The sequence below is a fragment of the Phoxinus phoxinus genome (genome assembly GCF_949152265.1).
Source record: "Phoxinus phoxinus genome assembly, chromosome: 25".
NCBI classification, from domain to species: Eukaryota; Metazoa; Chordata; class Actinopteri; order Cypriniformes; family Leuciscidae; genus Phoxinus; species Phoxinus phoxinus.
In genome coordinates this window covers 23,142,838-23,162,926 of record NC_136900.1, presented here as the reverse complement: position 1 = coordinate 23,162,926, position 20,089 = coordinate 23,142,838, and the positions used below count along the sequence as shown (strand labels likewise).

At 37.2% G+C, this 20,089-nt stretch overlaps 1 protein-coding gene across 2 annotated transcripts in view; it reads left to right on the top strand.

The window, feature by feature from the left end:
• The window catches only part of nap1l4a (nucleosome assembly protein 1-like 4a), a 28,499-nt gene extending 8,824 nt beyond the window's left edge, over positions 1-19,675 (top strand). Inside the window, exons 7-15 of one of the 2 annotated variants that reach the window (XM_079603139.1) lie at positions 2,717-2,788; positions 2,879-3,018; positions 4,462-4,607; positions 11,864-11,880; positions 12,271-12,390; positions 12,733-12,768; positions 12,847-12,897; positions 14,220-14,252; positions 18,704-19,675. In XM_079603139.1, coding sequence (XP_079459265.1) covers positions 2,717-2,788; positions 2,879-3,018; positions 4,462-4,607; positions 11,864-11,880; positions 12,271-12,390; positions 12,733-12,768; positions 12,847-12,897; positions 14,220-14,225 — 588 coding nt within the window. In that variant the 3' untranslated portion in view covers positions 14,226-14,252; positions 18,704-19,675. The remainder of the gene's footprint in view (positions 1-2,716; positions 2,789-2,878; positions 3,019-4,461; positions 4,608-11,863; positions 11,881-12,270; positions 12,391-12,732; positions 12,769-12,846; positions 12,898-14,219; positions 14,253-18,703) is intronic. The other variant, XM_079603138.1, reaches the window with a different exon arrangement.
• The last annotated feature ends 414 nt before the right edge of the window (positions 19,676-20,089 follow it).

The window sequence follows — 20,089 nt, the reverse complement described above, 5'->3', positions numbered from 1 at the left end:
AGAGGATATGCAAGTTTGTATCGGCACATGCACAGTTCACATGTAATCTGATTATGTTGTAATTTTATGTATAATTTTCATTGAAATAATCAAGTGATCAGTAGGACTGTACAGAGTCTGTATCATCTGTCGTTTTTTTGCGGATTCTCTCCGTGTTTCTTCCATTCCACACTTTGGGTCTCATTCATGAAACACGAGCAGAACAAATTTGTGTGTAAATCGTGTGTAAAGTGGTTCTGGCGTAAATTTTCGGATTCATTAAAATGTTCGTATTTTCCAAATGTTAGTTGGTACGAAATAAATCTGCACCTGCTCCCAGCCACGCGTAAATACTGCGTTTAACATCCGAACGTTTTGCTCATTAATAAGGCTGCATTTTAATTCACCTTAATCGGGGACATATTTACACAGCATTTTGAAAAAAATATGATTTTTGACGTTTTTCTTTTTACTTTTATAATGAGAGCCAGTGATAGCATCTGCAACCGGAACACTTTAATCAAATAATTAATTGCTTTTTAATACGGCTGGGCTATATTTTTTCGAAGTGAACTAATTAGTTTTTTGCAGTCGAGCTTCATGTCGAACCATTTTCTTTTCACCTCTGGGACTGTTCGATTAACAGATGAAACTCCAGTAACTGCGTCTGTAATACATACCTGCCAACATGTACGCATTTTTCGTACTCGGTACGCATTTTGACCCATAAGTACGCTTGTACGATTGGCTGCTCTCTGGGTACGCATTTTGTTGCTTCTCGCATTTCGCCGATTTCAGTTTCTATGCAATCTATGATGCTGATTCTGCCGCGCTGAGCCACAGTGTTTAAGTGGAGTGAAAAGCTTTCGGCCAATCAGAGCGCTGCATGTTAACCCGCCGCCCACCTACCCCTCTTGTTTACATGCTTCGCGATCAGCGCTCAATTCAGTGCCTCAAGCAAGCCAAACTAGCCGGATAAGATACCTAGCCAATAACGCACCTAAAAGCTGTCGCAAAGAACCGACAAAAGTAATGATTACAAATAATGTCAAATATAGAAAGGAGATATTTTAGTTCTCATAAAATGTCTTCAAGGTTGGCAGGTCTGTGTAATATCTGCCAAGCTTCCTTTTTTTAGGACCTGATACGCCACTATGTACGCTTGAAAATAAAATGTGGCGTTTTGAATGAACTTCTGATAATAAAATATTATCTGATGAGAAATTTTTCTTTTTCCATTCGCTTTTAAGCGCTTTTTGTTTGGTGTCATAATGTGATGCCCATATATAGTTGTCAGTCGGATTTAATGGGCGGGGCTTATGGTAATTGAGAATGAGCGTGCACGCGCGTCCCATTTACGACTGATTGGAATTCATTAACACACTCACACACACATTTCACGATCACATCTGACGTTTACGAAGTATTTGTGAATCAGGAGAAGTTTTCGGGAAGGTCTCTTTACGCGCAGATCACTCACATATTTACTCGTATATTTACGTATATTTCATGAATGAGACCCAATGATTTCCGAAGTTGAATCCTTACGCCCGTTTCACACATACTCCGTATGCAGTGCGTTTGCGGTACTGGAGCAGCACGCGCTATAGTGCTTTCACATATGCTGCGTTTGCAGTGCGCTACTGATACGTAGTTTCTGTGTCACAAAATAAAAAATGGGGTAGGCGAAGTAATTTTGATTTTAAAACCAAACTTTAACTTTGACATTGTTACAGACATTACAACAGTATGAAATTAATTGTAATCATTGTGATTCTTTGTTTTAGTTCGAGTTGTTGACAGAAGAAAAGCTATCACGCTCTGTTGCTAAGATATAATACACAAATGTTTTAAATTAGAATACAAATGTATAAATACTGATTATAAATGCATATTTTAAGACTGAAAAAAAAATAAGAACCGGGAGAGGGCTAGCCCCCAGAAGACAAAGGACCTTTTTGGAAATAAACATTTGATATAATAATTATTGTTAGCACATGCCACTACATTAAAACGAGTATCCTCTGCTATAAATAAGGCTGGCTGTAGCACCAAAAAGTTAAACATTTTTATTTACAATTACATAGTCAAAATTAATTATAACTAGCCTACATAACTATAACAAACTTATAATTACACCCTGTTTAACTTCTTTATATTCAAAAATAAAACTATATAATATGATTTACTTATGAATTCATATAGGCTACAACTACATATTCAGATGTTCATTTACATTTAATAAATTCGCATGACATGAAGGTTGAATGTGACGATAAACAAAATAAATAAAAAGGGCAACACAGTAGGCCTACATATTCATGTTTAAATAGAACAACGTGCAGCAATAATATATATTTATATTCTCGTTTAAAACGTTTTTAATTTCTTGATCCTGTAATTTAGTAAATGTAGAACACATTAACTGTAATTATGAGTAGCTATGATCAAATTATTACAGTTTCTTGTCAATCTATGTTTATTTCAATGTGAACAATACGCTCCGGTGCGGTGCAGCACAGCAGAAAATAGACTCTGTGCGTAAACGATCGCTGCACTGCTGTATACGCACCGCAACTGGAACGGATTGCCGGACCGCATCCGTGTGCAGTGTGAAAGCTCTAACCTGTTAACATGGGTACGGAAAAAAATACGCACCGCAAACGCACTGCAAACGGAGTATGTGTGAAACGGGCGTTAGTCTAACCCTGATGGGATCTGTGTTTGTGTCCTGTAGGAGCATGATGAGCCGATCCTGAAACACTTGCAGGACATCACTGTGAAGTTTTCTGAGCCTGGACAGCCCATGGTTTGTCAACTAGCCTCTGCTTACTTATAAACAAATATGTACAGGTATCAATTTTTAATATTTGGTTTTCAATTGTTTGTCAAAAAACAGAGTTTCACGTTAGAGTTCCACTTTGAGCCCAACAGCTTCTTCAGTAACTCGGTCCTCACTAAAGTCTACAAGATGAAATCAGAGCCGGACGCTGCGGACCCGTTCTCTTTCGAGGGGCCGGAGATCGTGGACTGTGAAGGGTAAGATGGAGAACTAGTTAGTAGGGATGGGCATTTTTCAAAAATATTGCATTTTAATATTCGGGCTCATAAAAATCAAATATTCGAATATTCGTTTATTTAAATGACCTTTAACGTTAATGACCGTTAATTAATTTTTTTAACGTTTTTGTCACCATTTCTGATCAAGCTTACGATTAGGCAATAGCCTATATACAACAAGCTTACAATATATGTTCAAGTTTTTTTTTAATTGACAACTTTTATCAGTTGGCGTAACTGTGTAAACAAAAAAAATATAAAGAACACAAGGATTTAAGCTAAAAAAACGCCTAATAAAGCAGAGTAGCAGACTGGCCAGATATCGTACAGACCATACACACACACACTCGAGTCAGCATATGATTATCGTGTTTATATTGTTTAAAAGGTTTACAATATATGTTAAAGGGTTGAAACTATTCGAATAGTAGTTTATTTTTTGAATAATAATTACAGATCGAATATTCGTGCTCATCCCTACTAAGTTAGTGGTGCTTTCTAATAGAAATCCTAACCAAAAGTCTATAATATATACCCTACCAATCAAAGGTTTGAATATTGGTTTTATATTGTTTTTTAAAAGAAATCTCTTGTGCTCACCAAGGCTGCATTTATTTAATCAAAATACAGTAAAAGGCGCCAAAGGTGTGTAGGCACCTATTGTAATCGTTGGCGTTCTTCTTCTTCTGCTCTGGAAGTCTACGGCAGTCCATAAAACCACTTGTGGGAAAGTTGTGAAATTTGGCACACAGTTAGAGGACCGTCTGAACTGTCACCATAGCAAATTTGGAGTCTCTAATTCAAACCCTCTAGCGCCACCAACTGTTCAAATGTGTACTCACGTTTATGCTAATAACTTTTTAACTGTAAAGGCTAGAAACCTCGAAACGATTCGATCTATGATGTAATTTTCCGTCATGAAAAAAATCTGAAAAACTGACTTTTTCAAATCGTTTTCGTGCGCAACGTGCGCTAAGCTGCTGTCCAATCACAACACAGGAACCGCTGGCACAATCAGAACTCGTTATGTATTTCTGAAGGAGGGACTTCATTGAACAAGGAAGTCATCGGCCCGTTTTTAGGACAGTGAACACAGCGGTATACATTTTGTGAAAAATACTGTTTTTTACACGCGAAACATGAACACATGTTATATTGCACACTGTAAACACAATCAAAGCTTCAAAAACACAGGAAAAGCGGGACCTTTAAACACATTAAAAAAAAAATCTTAATTATTCCAAACTTTTCAGCGGTAGTGTAGAATTGATATTGCATGAATGACACGCCATTTTGTGGCTTGTTTGGGAGAGAATTAAACATTTTCACTTGGCATTTACATTTGATTCTGTTCTTTACATAAATCTGGACTACCAGTGTTTCTAAATTATGCAGTTTTCCATGTTTTTTTTTTTTTTTTAGTTGTAAGATTGACTGGCAAAAAGGCAAAGATGTGACAGTAAAAATGGTTAAAAAGAAGCAGAAACACAAAGGAAGAGGGACCATTCGGATGGTCTCCAAAGAGATCCCACAAGATTCATTCTTCAACTTCTTCACCCCGGTTAAAGGTATGTTTAACACTGCAACAATAAATTGATAATTTTTAACCTTTTGGTTGAATTTAGTAGTTTTTTTTATTTTTATGGATTTGGTTTCCCAGGCAGAAGAATAGAGAATCGCCATAAACGGTACAACAAAAGCCTCGCCGTCTTAGTTCGAGAAACAACCGAAACGGATCTCATAGTTTAGCATTACGAGAGTGTGACAGACTGAGTCATCTGGTCTTGTTGGTATGATTTAATTAGACGGAAATCTTGGGATTAAGATAATTGAGTGTGTTTTCAAATGGATTGGCATCTTTTCTTGTTTAAAGGTAGGGTAGGTCAGAATTGTCTAAATTTTTATTCAAATTTGTTTAAACTGTCTATATATACCAATAAAAAACTGAGTGACTCTAGTGTATTTAATCTTCAATAAACACAGCTCATTAATTCCATTCACTCCCACCTAAAAACGGGTGCGCGACTGCGCGCACGTGGGCGGAGCCAGTAATAGCGGCGGTAGTCATGGCGACGGAGAGTGACAGTCGCGCAAGCCAATCACTTGTGTCGTCCCGGTAGGAATTAATGAGCTGTGTTTTTTGAAGATTAAATACACTAGAGTCACTCAATTTTTATACTCTCTTTTTCAAAGTACTTGCATTTTAATTATGTATTTGTATATAAAGACAGTTTAAACTAATTTGAATAAAAGTTCTTACCTTCCCTACCTTTAATGGCGTTTCATGAAAAGGCTCTTGAAATAGACGATCTATATCAGGTAGTGAATTGGTTTGTTGATTTAAAAAAAAATATGATTGGATGATTTACAGTCCATTTTAGGGTTGTATCTTCCTGTTTGTGGGTAGTTTAGATGTCATTGGTCCACAATGGAAAGCATATTTACTCTGAATCGTTCCCTATCCCCTATATAGTGCACTATGTGCCATTCATCATGTAGAAAATAGTAAATGTGTGAACAAGTGACCGATTTTAGCATCTATTTATAAATTTAAGGGGCGGGACTCCTCAGATTCTAGAGAGCATTTGATTGGACAGAAAATCCGATAAGAAGCTGAAGTCCTGAGGGATGTCATCAAAATCACTGATCCATGTTGGCGGAAGTGAGAGACTTCGAGTTTTAATGCCTATATTTTCTAAACAAGAATTTTGTCATTGTTTTGAATCTGATAGAAACCGTATAGATATCCGTAAGGCTAACATATTCAAACTAAAAGCCCAAAAAAAACTCTTATTTTGGTTTCATGGGGACTTTAAAAACGGTAAAATTTCTCAAATTCAATTTTTGATGGCATACATGTTTAATTAGATGCTACAAATGTACTTGTTAGTGTCTTCTGGGCAGTAGGGGGCATTACACAATTATGTTTGTCTGAATTGAATCCACTGGGTGGCAAATGTCTCCAACTCAGAACTATTTTGTATGTAATTCAAACTTCCTCCAGATGGCGCTCGACAACTCGGCTTGTGTTTCTTCAGCAGTGCTGGACAAAAATACACCTCAATCAAATATTTGGCCCCACTTATATCAGATGTCTTGAGCTACTATGTACTAACCTTAAATTAATAATATAGATATACTGTAATATAGTTACAGCTGGAATTAATTCAGGGCTCTCAAGTTTTGAAGACAAGCAAGAGTGGACAACAGCATCATCTTAAAGGGTTAGTTCACCCAAAAATGAAAATAATGTCATTAATGACTCACCCTCATGTCGTTCTAAGCCCGTAAGACCTCCGTTCATCTTCGGAACACAGTTTAAGATATTTTAGATTTAGTCCGAGAGATTTCTGTCCCTCCATTGAAACTGTATATACAGTATACTGGCCATGTCCATAAAGGTAATAAACACATCATCAAAGTAGTCCATGTGACATCAGTGGGTTAGTTAGAAGTTTTTGAAGCATCGAAAATACTTTTTGGTCCAAAAATAACACAAAATAAGACTTTATTCAGCATTGTATTCTCTCCCGGGTCTGTTGTCAATCCTTCACAGTGACGCTGCTGACGTAAGACGCTGATGACGTGTTATCTGGTGCGCCCGAGCTTCATTTATAGACTGAGGGAAACGCACGCTGTAAAAGTGTCTCATCCGCGACATGCACATTTACGCACCATTAAAAAAATGATATCCACGCAAACAATGTAGAATAGCTTGAATATAGCGTGCGTCTCCCTCAGACTGTAAACGAAGCTCGGGCGCACCAGATAACACGTCATCAGCGTCTTACGCCATCAGCGTAACTGCGGAGTCCTGAACGCAGATTCACAACAGACCCGGGAGAGAATACAATGCGGAATAAAGTCTTATTTTGTGTTATTTTTGGACCAAAAAGTATTTTCGATGCTTCAAAAACTTCTAACTAACCCACTGATGTCACATGGACTACTTTGATGATGTGTTTATTACCTTTATGGACATGGCCAGTATACTGTATATACAGTTTCAATGGAGGGACAGAATGCTCTCGGACTAAATCTAAAATATCTTAAACTGTGTTCCGAAGATGAACGGCGGTCTTACGGGCTTAGAACGAGAGTCATTAATGACATTATTTTCATTTTTGGGTGAACTAACCCTTTAATAATAATCAGGGTTTGAAATGAACTTTTTCACTCCAGTCAAGTTACCAGCCATTGAGAACTTCTACCAGCCAAAACATACATATAATAAATAAACCAGATTATCAAAGTCACAAATTAGATTTAAGTATATGTATTATTAAATCTGTATTTAGCTTTATGACAGTCAGTCACGGTTTGTGCATAGAATAATATAATAAAATAAAAACTAAATTCTCTGACTTCTCTAATAATTGCCGCTTGGGCGCTTTGTCCAAAAAAGTGGCGTGAATGAGTTCATGAATTAAAGTATTTGATAAAACCGCACAAGCGAAGAGAGAAATAGCGATCTAAATTATTTCTCTATATGAAGCATATTTATTCAAGCCACAAAAAACAAACCTGTTACTGAAAAATGCACATTACACAATACATATATTTGTCCAGTTTTAATTGAAAATTATGGGAGTGACGCTGTGTTGCGGCATTATTTAAAATTAATCATAAATATCAAATGAATATCTTAATTTTTGTTCTGAAGATGAACGAAGGTCTTATGGGTTTGGAATGATGTGAGTAATTATTGATAAAAATTTAATTTTTGGGTGAACTAAACCCTTTAATAAAATAAAAAAATTATTTTTTGAAATGCTATGCCCTGTCCATTTTCATATTTCCAAAATATAGTTTTGATGAGTACAGTTCATTAATACACTGCATCTCTGGTGACTTTTATATTTTCCTCAAAAAAAAAAAGAAAGCTAGTTGTGTGTGATAATTCAGTGTAGATTTAAACTGACATTTAATTTTTTAATCAGGACTAAATGTTTCCTAGTGATGCACAGGTTTGCACTTATAGGCACAAATATATATTTTATTCCGATTTTTTTAAGGAAACCAGGAAGTAAACAGAGGAGAACCAATAGGGGTCAGTGAGACCGGCGGTTGCGATTGGCTGATTTTAGAAAGTGTGCGGTCAAAGAAAACTGTTTTCCGTCAGCCTGTAAAAGTCACTCTCTAAAAATACATAAAAATATAAATGTAGTTCTAAATTTAAGATGTATGTATTTGAACTGCATATGAAAATTGGATTACACCGTTTTAACAAACAAATGTGATGCATATTTGTCAGCAATTTAAAAAAAAAATGGGTTAATCAAGTTTGGATATCTATCAATAAATTAGTCTCATATATTTGAACTAGGGCTGTCAAAAGATTAATCGTGATTAATCACATCAAAAATAAATGTTTGTGTTTACATAATATATGTGTGTGTACTGTGTAGAATTATTATGTATAAATACACACACATTCATGTATATATTTAAGGAATAATTGCATTTATATAATTTATATTATACATAAATATTTTATATATAAATATAACCAATTTTTCTTAAATATATACATGATTGTGTTTTTTTTTACATATATAAATAATTATACACCGTACACACACATATATTATGTAAACACAAACTTTTATTTTAGATGCGATTAATCACGATTAATCTTTTGACAGCCGTAATTTTAACTAATTGAATATTTCTTGTTCCACAGAGCCATATTTTAACCATGTTCGTACTTGTTTCCATTTTCACAATGAACAGCTCTATTATATTCTTAGCCATTTTAATAAATGCATTTCGAAAAATGCTTTTAAACAAAGTAATTTTTTAGTGCAGTTGTTTCTAACCGGTTTTACTTATGTATGACTGACAGCCATATTTAGGCCAGAATATGTGTATTGCGTGTGTCTGAAGGTCCACAATAACACGGGTCAAAGGAAAGCAGTCTCTACAACAGGGCTTTTGATCGTTTGAGGAGATTCTTCAGTTTTTAATAGCCAGACACAGTCAAAAAGCCTTTCATCCGGGCCAAAGAATGTGTGTCTTCAACCGCCATGACATTGTAGTGTTTCCTTCACCTCAATCAGCTTTGCAGAAATGCTTAGCATTGAATGCCTTAGATTTTTAAGCGCGATGTTTCCCGTCAGCCGCGACAGGTGAAGAATGCCGTCCTGCACACAGACTGTGGGAAAGTGACACGATTACTGTAAATAACCGCGGCACCGGATGTGTGTAACTTATCTTATCTGTTACCGAGGTGCATTCCTGTCGTGGGAGTGGCATTTACACTGAAATGGCTGTGAGTGAATGATGTAATGCTGTCTGTGTGTCAAGTCATGTATTTATAGAGCGCTTTATATAACACCGATTGTTTCAAGGTTTACAGTGATAACAGGAATTATGCATTTGGGCGGTTGAAGTCAGTTCAGTGTTGATTCAGATCATCAACTATTAAGTTAATTTCATCTAATAAGCAGTTTTGTTATGTCATCAGTTCAAGTTTATAAGAATCAATACAGTCTGATCGATAATATTGTTGAATATTAAGTGTCCCCCAATGAGGTGAAAGTAGGATTTCCGAACATCCTCAGGCCTGACTTTGATCAGGACCTTTTCAAAGTGTGACTTGCGGCTGAATCTCACAAAACCTGTCATGGTCATAATTCACACTAAAATATAAAGAAGCCTGCTTTGGGACTGTTTTACATTGTTACCTTATTTTCATGACAAATAACCCTTTTCACCCCAAATTCTTATTACCGGTAACAATAATAAGCAATTTTTGCATTCTGGTATGAATGAAAATGTAAATAATACATTAAAATAAAATGTATTCGTACATCATGGTAGTACATTATTTACTATACTGTTTTTATTTTAAAAAAAAAATGTTATATGATTACATTATATACAGATATATTAGTCTCTAATGCGCTCCAAAGCTGCATTTATTTGATAAAAAATAAAATTATCATATTTTGAAATGTTATTGCAATTTTAACCCGTTTTCTGTTTGAATATATTGTAAAATGTCATTTATTCCTGTGATCAATTAGGAATAATCGATTATTAATCAATATATTTTAAATAAGTGGCAAGAAGAGTGGAATATGTGCAAGAATAATAAGTTGTATGAAACTCATCCGGAAATTACAAACAGACTTTTTATCAATTTTAAAACTAGACTTGATCAAGTGGTCTACACCAGAGGTCGAATGGGGCACACAAGTTTGACCCATGCTTTTTTGCTTAAAGGTGAAGACCCAACTTTATGCATGTTTTGTTAAATTCCCTTATCTGTCAAACATATTTTATTGGGTTGTCCTGGACGTTATACAAGCAGAAGGCTCTTTTATGAAGTTACTTCACTTAAGGACATATTTAATGAGATTATGCCTGAATCTGAGTTTGTATTTTTTTTATCATATGTTAATTTAAAAAATGTGTTGTTTGTTCTGTTTTTATTATATTTAAAGGGGTCATGACATGTTTTTTTTTATTTTATTATTATGTTCCCTTAGGTGCAAATATAGTATTACTATAGTTTTTTTTTTACAAAAAACTTTTAAAATGTAGTGATTTATGACCTTGTCCCACCCTGTTTCTCATCCTCTGATTCACACAGTCTGTTTTGGGGGTGTTTCCCCTTTAAGAGTTCAGTGTTAACGCCCACTGTTATGATTGGCTAACGTCAGTGCCTATGCATCAATTATTAACGCCCCCAGCCAGAACCTGTGCGTATTCAGCGTATTTAAAAAGTAGTTTAAAGTTTTAAACGCATTACTTACAGTTTGCGTCGTCGTTGTTGAGCCCAGAATAGTCGGCACGGACTTATCTTTGAGCAACAGTTTTCTGGCAAAGCCAGCATCATTTTGGGATTTGTTCTCAAAACAGTCATCCTTCAAATGTATAGAACCGTGACTGAGACGTCCGCAAAAAATAAAGTGCATCCATTTTCCCCTGACGACTGGATCTTTCGCAGCGTATTCAAAGATGTTGTTTGTCCACAGCCAGGAACAGCACATCTGCGGCATCGTAATCTCCCTGTACACACACAGACCCACTCGCTGTCCGTCGACTGAACACTTGTGAGGCGCGCGGGCGCGACAATGATACGAAATGAGCGTATTTGCCTTGCGCTTAAAGCGTAGTTGTCTTGCGCTGGAGGCGGTCATGCAAACGCTGGTACGTCACTTCGCACCGTGACGTCACTTCTTACCATGGATCCAGAACGAGCTGTATTTAGAGCTTGATTAAATAAATGATTCGTTTATAATGGGGAGGAAGTCTTAAGCTATGAAACTTGCAGGACGTTTTAATGGTACAAAGACCTCTTATATACCAAAAGATCAAGGCAAATTTGGTTTCTCATGTCATGACCCCTTTAATATGATATTTGTATTTTTGTAATTTAATTTTTGCCATGAAAATAGCTTTGAATGCTGACATGGCATTAAATAAAATAATCTGAGTCCCAGAATGCAGAGGTCAGAGGAGAATGTATTTTTTCCCACAGAACTGCAGGTCACTGGATATTTTCTCTTATTCGGACCATTCTCTATAAACCCTAGAGATGGTTGTGTGTGTGAAAATCCCAGTAGATCAGCAGTTTCTGAAATACTCTGACCACCAACAACCAGGCCACGCTCAAAGTCACTTAAATCGCCATTCTTCCCCATTATGATGTTCGGTTTGAACTTCAGTCTACAAGCCTAAATGCTTTGAGTTTCTGCATGTGATTGGCTGATGTTTGCGTAAAACCTTAAAATGTATTATGACATATCACAATTTAAATGATCCGTTTACTATTTCAATATTCTAGTATTAATCATTTTTTTCCTTTCTTTTCTAGCGACGCCTGACGGGATGGTGAGTGAGACTTCCTTGCGTTCTCAGTGTTTTGTTGTGTTTGTAAACACGTGAATCATTGCACGTCTTGAAGCTGCCTACACAAACACACACCGTAGCGCAAGTTTAGAAAACACGTCACGGACTGGAAACATCGAAAGAGTTCTTGCGTCAGTTACGGGCAGCTCTTCATATATAACGTACATGTCGCTGATTAAACACAAGCACAGTCATTCCACAATGATGTGTTAGTTAGCTTCTCTAAACTCAAGCACGGCACACACTGAACGCGTTTCATTAATAAGAAATGAGATGCTGATTTCAATCCTGTAATTGTTAAACGTTTTTAAGTCAAAGAAAGATGTATGCTATCTGCTCACTGTGCGTGTGTGTGTGTGTGTGTGTGTCCAGGATGAAGACTTGGACTTCACTCTAGCTGCAGATTTTGAGACCGGACACTTCTTCCGGGAGAGGGTCATTCCCAGAGCCGTGCTTTATTTCACAGGAGAGGCCTTAGAAGACGACGATAGTGTACGTCGACTCAGTGGACTATTAATCGTGTGAAAAATGGGAATGATTATAGTTTTTAAAATCCCAAATACTGTATATCTTGATGTATGTTTGCTCTACTTTGGCTTAAAGAGTCATATAGTATTTCATTTTATTGGGATTGTTTTGTGACTTTATTTTAGGCTTGGGCGCTGGGACTGGTCACCTTTTTATTTTTATTCAGTTGATTTTTTTAATCACAAATAAATTAACCTCAATGGCAATATTGAATTAAATATTTAATATATATCACCCTGTTTATTTGTTGAATCAAATGGTACATTTTATTTTTAATATTTCTGTAATTTCCATGCCGTTTTGCAGTTTGAAGAGGAGGATCTTGAAGAGGGAGAGGAGGAGGTGAGAATCATTCGATAGACAGCCTTATTTATTTTTGGGCAATAAAAAATTAAAAAGCAAAATGTTATTGTCATTCAGGACCTGGATGAGGAAGGTGAAGAAGAGGATGAGGGAGATTTTGACCCCACGGTGAGAATTTAAATCCTTTTTTTTTTTTTTTTTTGCAATTGATTAATTTGAGCAATGTGATTTTTGGGGTGAGATTTCAGTTGGCCACTTAAAGGTTGGGTAGGTAAGAATTGTCTAAAGAACTTTTTTTCAAATGGGCTTAAACTGTCTTTATATACCAATACATAATTAAAATGTAAGTACTTTGAAAAAGAGAGTATAAAAATTGAGTGTATTTAATCTTCAAAAAACACAGCTCATTAATTCCTACCGGGACGAAACAAGTGATTGGCTTGCGCGACTGTCACTCTCCGTCGCCATGACTACCGCCGCTATTACCGGCTCTGCCCACGTGCGCGCAGTCGCGCACCCGTTTTTAGGTCGGAGTGAATGGAATTAATGAGCTGTGTTTATTGAAGATTAAATACACTAGAGTCACTCAGTTTTTATACTCTCTTTTTCAAAGTACTTGCATTTTAATTATGTATTGGTATATAAAGACAGTTTAAACAAATTTGAATAAAAGTTTTTTTAGACAATTCTGACCTACCCTACCTTTAAAGCTCCACACATGATGAATGCATGTGCAAACGCGCACATTTTACGTTTGCCTTTAAATTACATATAAAAAATATAAAAAAACACCGGTGATACCAGTATTACCAGTGTTGTCACAAGTCGATTAACCGGTGGGAAAATGTTCTCACCGTCACATCCCTAATATAAATAAATGAGTGGTAACACTTTACAATAATGTTAATGTATTAACTAACGTGAACTAACCATGAGCAATACATTTGTTGCTGTATTGTTCATCTTTGTTAATGTTAGTTAATAAAAACGGTTCATGTTAGTTCACAGTGGATTGACTAATGTTAACAAGATTTTAATAAAGTATTAGAAAATGTTGAGATTAACATTAACAAATGCTGTATAAGTGCAGTTCATTATTAATGCATGCTAACTAATGTAGTTAACTAATGAACCTTATTGTAAATTGTTACTAATATATATATATGTATATATTATATAATGAAACTGTATAAAATATGCAGCCACAAACATAGTATGCTACACATGACTTACTGTTTATATTCGAAATCCAGATTTTAATGCAAAAATGTCTCAACTTTTAGCAATTTGAGAAATGTGCGGATTGTAGGATATATCGTAGTAGTGTTTTGTTCCAAACACAGCTGTCTCTGAATACTTAGACTTTTACTGCTGATCTGTGATTGATTGAAGTGGTCTGGATTGAAAGCATTAACTTGTATGGTGCTCATAATCCGTTGCATGCCTGACGTGTAAACCTGTGTGTTTGTTCCTCCACTTCCCCTTTACAGGCATAATTCATTTCTCACTTCATGCATTTCTAGGTAAGAGACACCAGAAGGGATGTGGCTCTCTTTCCCATCAATCTTTCCCATCGTCCCTTTATTTTTGTTCTGGTCTTTCTCCTCTGCTTTCACTCTTATGTCACTTTCACATGAGAGGGTTGTGTGTGTGTGTGGATCAAAGGTTAACTGACTGTTAAGTTTGGTTTGAAAACAGCAGTCTGGAATTTGGTTCATGTGAACCGCAGTCTGTAGCCGAGTAGCTATAACCTTCCACCGCGGGAACTTTCCCCAGGAACTAGGAACTGTGGGCTGGTGCTCGGTGTGTTTACACCTCAGGAATCAGGGTCTAAATGAAGTTCCGGGTAAATATTTCCCCCTCCGAAAGTCCCTGCTGGCGAGGTAGTACTTTTCAAAGTTCAGGAACTTTGGGGGGCGGGACTTGTGCGCTGAACATGCTGATTGGTTGTGCTCACGCCGCATTTTGATTGGATGACTCCACGCAGCTTTCTAATTTAACCGCCATTTTTAAAAATCTATTGCGGTTCGTGGCTTCATGCAGTAAGAGTCGTCTGTCTGCAAATATGGAATAAAAAAAAATAAAAAACACAGCTGGACCGACGACGAGGTTCAGGCTTTATTAAGCGTATTTGTGTAACAGGAAATGTTCTGCGCGTTCGTCCCAGCCGTCTCACGGTCAATGTCCGCATCGTCTAATTTTATAGCATTACGAGCTTTCTGAACACGCTTTAGTATCAGTGCTCGTCTCTTTTCTGCCGTTAATTACCTCGTTAGTAAACTAATACATCACAAACAACTGCAGCACAGTTTGAATCTTCTCCATATTTATTATAAATGTGGCGCTCAAAACTGATTACTGTCCGTCACAGACTGGGAGGAGCCGTCGGGCGCAGTTTATAATCTCCCCGGTACTTTAGACCGCGGTGTAAACGCAGAAAGCAACCGGTCTGGGGCGAAAAAAGTTCCTGGGACAAATTGTTCCGGGTAATTTCGGTGTAAACGTGGCTTATGTTACTACTAGTAATTATGTAGTAATTTAAGACATGTGTCTTTACTAATTGGAAAAAATATTTTCTTTCATAAAACTTTCCACCGTTCAGATATCAGGTTTTGTTGATGTTAGACGATGATCAATAATGTTTAGTAAAGATGTGCAGGACAACTACTTTAGTCTGTTACAAAAGTTATATTTAAACGTTAACTAGTCTAGCAAAGCTCAAAAAGCAGTCAAAAAACGGCCTGTGTATGAATATCTATTTGAAATAGCCTACTTAAATCTATGACTCAAACATCAAATCTCATACTGAATGCCACAGAAATGATAGGTATATATTAATATATAGTCGATGTCGGGTGGAAACCTCGTATCTCCAAAAACAAAAAACTTTTCGAAAAATGGAAAAAACACTTTTATTTATTTATATAGTTAACCACTATTTTGTCAAAGTTGATATTGTGGCTTTATGGTCAAACACTTGCATGTGTCATCATATTATTAACATTTTACCAAAATCAAACTCAAATGGAGTTACAACCAGAGAACTTTGGGAATATCGAGCATGTGTGTTTTTGTCCATCATCAGAACGAGTAATAGAGCAGAGCATTACGCTTTCATCAACAGGTTATAACGTTTATTTTATTTTATATAAGTTATTTGACCAAAATCTCATGCTAGTAAAGATGAAGTTCTACGCACAGGCTATTTAAGACAGTACTGGCTAAGACTCGACGACAAATGCTAGCCTAAGGCACTTCTCCTCTCCTTAAACACATAAAACATCAGCCTTTATAGTATAGTTACACTGTACTTATTCAAAGAACCAGTCCTTTATTTACCCTTGCATTACAAACCAGCAGAGAAACCAAACTGTACATGTGGATAAGAGTTACGAGGTTTAGTCACAAGCTCTTTTTAATACTTTCATTGGTTAAATATCTGCAAAACCCACAGACGGATGTAAAGTGTAACCAATAGTAATGATTTATGAAGAAAATAAAAATGAGGAATTATGGAGACAGCGACGATGTGCTTTCGTTGTACACTAAACTTAAGCGTTCGGTTAATCAACGTTAGCCAACATGGACTCATTTATTAGAGAGATACAAAGAGATACAAACTCAATATTATAAACAATATTCCTCAAATGAAAGTTAGTTAACATAAGTCCACACGCCAGGTTAGCATTGTTAATTACTACGGCAACCTCTTGTGCATCCGGGTTTGAACACACGTTTCGTTTATGAAAAGTAGCTGTACACACAAACGGCACTAAAAGCTTGCCGTGTACCGGCAGATATACAATATTTAAGGGTATTCTGTTCGTTAAGATGTTAATATATGATCTTGTTGTCAAGCAAGATTCATTCACAAAGTTTCCTCTTTAAATCGGTATAAAACGAGTGCATACAAGATCAGGGGTAGAATGAAGTGATTTTGTTTTACGCTCCAGATTGATTGGCAGTAGAAACACAGTTTAGTCTCGCACATCTCTACTTTCTTGTGGTACTTTGGTGAAAGTATTTTGCCTGTAGACGCAAGTTTAAAAGCAGATCAGACAGGAGGACACGGCAATCAAACTTGGACAAACAAAAGTGTGAAAATGACATCTGTGAAGTTTTTCTTTGACATTGAAGACTAAACTTCTCAATTCTAAATTAACCTTAAAGGTGAAGTACATCATTTTTTCACAGTAAAATACTTGGCATGACTTATTAACTTGTGGTTTAATAGACTGGTGCCGGTTTGACATCAGAACCTGGAAGACTAATTCACCGCTGGTTCCTCCGTGATTTTCCCATGGGGTTTTATAATAGGCTTTTTCGATTTGCACTATATTGCCAAAAGTTTTGGGACGTCTGCATTTACATGCACATGAACTTTAATGACATCCCATTCTTAATCCATAGGGTTTAATATGTAGTTGGCTCACCCTGTGCAACTATAACAGCTTCAACTCTTCTGGGAAGGCTTTCCACAAGGTTTAGGAGTGTGTTTATGGGAATTTTTGACCATTCTTCTAGAAGCGCATTTGTGAGGTCAGGCACTGGTGGACGAGAAGGCCTGGCTCGCAGTCTCCGCTCTAATTCATCCTAAAGCTGTGCTATCGGGTTAAGGTCAGGACTCTGTGATGGCCAGTCAAGTTCCTCCACACCAAACTCACTCATCCATGTCTTTATGGACCTTGCTTTGTGCACTGGTGCGCAGTCATGTTGGAACAGGAACATCCCCAAACTGTATGCTGAAGCATTAAGAGTTCCTCTCGCTGGAACTAAGGGGCAAAGACCCACCCCTGAAAAACAACCCCACACCACAATCCCCCTCCAGCAAACTTTACACTCGGCACAATGCAGTCAGGCAAGTCCCGTTCTCCTGGCACCCGCCAAACCCAGACTCGTCCATCGGATTGCCAGACAGAGAAGTGTGATTGGTCACTCCAGAGAACACGTCTCCTCTGCTCGAGAGTCCAGTGGCGGTGGCTTTACACCACAGCATCCGACGCTTTGCATTGCACTTGGTGATGTAGGGCTTGGCTGAAACTGCTCGGCCATGGAAACCCACTCCATGAAGCTCTACACACTGTTCATGAGCTAATCTGAAGACCACATGAAGTTTGGAGGTCTGTAGCTATTGACTCTGCAGAGTTGGCGACTTCTACACACTGTGTGCCTCCGCATGCGCTGTGATTTTATGTCGCTGTTTTTCCCAATTGCTTCCATTTTGTTAACAGTTGACCGTGGAATATTTAGTAGTGAGGAAATTTATTGAAACTTATTGCACATTTGACAACCTATCACAGTGCCACGCTTGAGTTCCTGAGAGCGACCCATTCTTTCACAGATGTTTGTAGAAGCGTCTGCATGCCTATGTGATTGATTTTATACAACTGTGGCCATGGAAGTGATCAGAACACCTGGATTCAATGATTTGGAGAGTTGTCCCAAAACTTTTAGCAATATAGTGTGTTTGTGTAATATAAAGCCTGTGGTGAACATAACTTGACTACTTTGACGTTTTGTTCTACAACGTAAATACACATCCACACCGAAAACACAAATTTTGAAGTTTTTTTTATAAGTAACTAAATATGACAGCTTGGGGTGTGAGTGTGTGTAATTTACGCTGTTGAACAAAACGTCAATGTATTAAGTTATGTTTACCACAGGCTTTATTTTACTCATAAATGGATAAAACCCCATGGGAAAATCTCAAAGGAACCAGCGGCGAATTAGACTTTCGGGTTCTGACACCATACCTGAGCCAGTCTATAGCATGATTTGGTGGCGGGACTAACCAATGACAGACAAGGGTGGGTGCCAAACAATATTTCTGCGATTACGTTTGATGCAACTACTGGTGCAGAAATTTCATACTTCACCTTTACCAAAGCATGTATTATGAATAAATTAAGCTATTGAACTACTTCCTGTGCCTGCATTAATACTCTCGTTGATCTCCGTCTTGTTCTTCCAGAAAGACCCGCCGCCTGCAGAGTGCAAACAGCAGTAAGACTCGTGAACGGACAGCCACGGCACAACTCGGCTGTCCGTCAAACAATTCGACGATGTGGATGCAGGCCTAATCTCCTCGTGGACTCGCCACACTAATGCAATAGGAAACCAAACACTGTTTAGGAAATGCATGTTTGTTTATTTCTCTACTGTGTACTTTTACAGAAATGACCTCCGTGTTCTCATTCATAAGTTCCAAAATTTTGCCCACAAAATTGCGTAATGTATTAAAGTACTACGTTTTTCTTTTGACTCAGAAACCTTTTCTATATTCAAAATGTTTGCCTAGAGCTGGTGTCTTGAGGTCCAGCCAAGATGCCATGTGTGTTTTGAATTCTTAACGTCCATTTGCAACCTTAGCCGTTTTTGCAACATAGCTGGTTTACGGACACTCCCCGGATGATATAAACTCCAAGGCATCGTCCAGTGTAGCATCACTCAGGGGTTTTTTTGCCAACAAAATGAGCCTGCTGTCTTCTGGAATTTGACATAACTGAAATTTCCGAGAACGCTGTTACAATGTAGTTTATTAAAGTGTTTTGATGTGAATCGTCCTGCTCATTGGTTGCTGGACGATGTGGTTTGAGGTTATAGGATTCTTATGATTTGTCTCCAGGGTTGGGCGTCATCGAATTCCCAATCCTTGCGTGACGTAACGCATATCCATGCCATGCACGTTGACATGGGATTTCAACCATATTTTCTTTCGCCATGTGGTTGTGTGTCGAGTTGCTTGCATTCATGCACAGAATTGCATCAGTATTGAGAATGTTAACAAGCAGATCTTAAAGCTATTGCAGGTTTACCTTGCGTCTTTGAACTGTGTGAAAGCCATAGCCTTATCTGGAACTTCTTTGGTTTGTAATGCATTGTTTCCATTTTGTACAAAATAGATAAAGATTCTATTAAATGTTGTGCGACGTGATGCCGCTAAGTCTTGCTCTTTTTCTTAAAAGATGATATAAAAGTGCATAACTGAAATCTGACTTACCTTTTTCACTTGGTGGATGAAGTGGGAAGAATCCGTATCTAAGGACCAGAAAATCATAGAAACCTGCAGGTAGGCTCTCAGTAAGCAATCACCCAGAATGCACTAGCATCATGTGTAAAATCACTCAAAATGCAACCAAATATCAACGCTTTGACAACCGCCTACTGTACAACACCTCAGCATCATGGGTCCAGGTTTTCTGTGCACATTTCCTTCAGGATAAGATGTTCTGGTTCTACATGATCCTTTCCACACCTCATTAAGCTCATTTTACACCATACAAGATGTAAAAGAAGTCTCTTCTGCTCACCAAGGCTGCATTTATTTGATAAAAAAAAAGTAATATTGTGAAATATT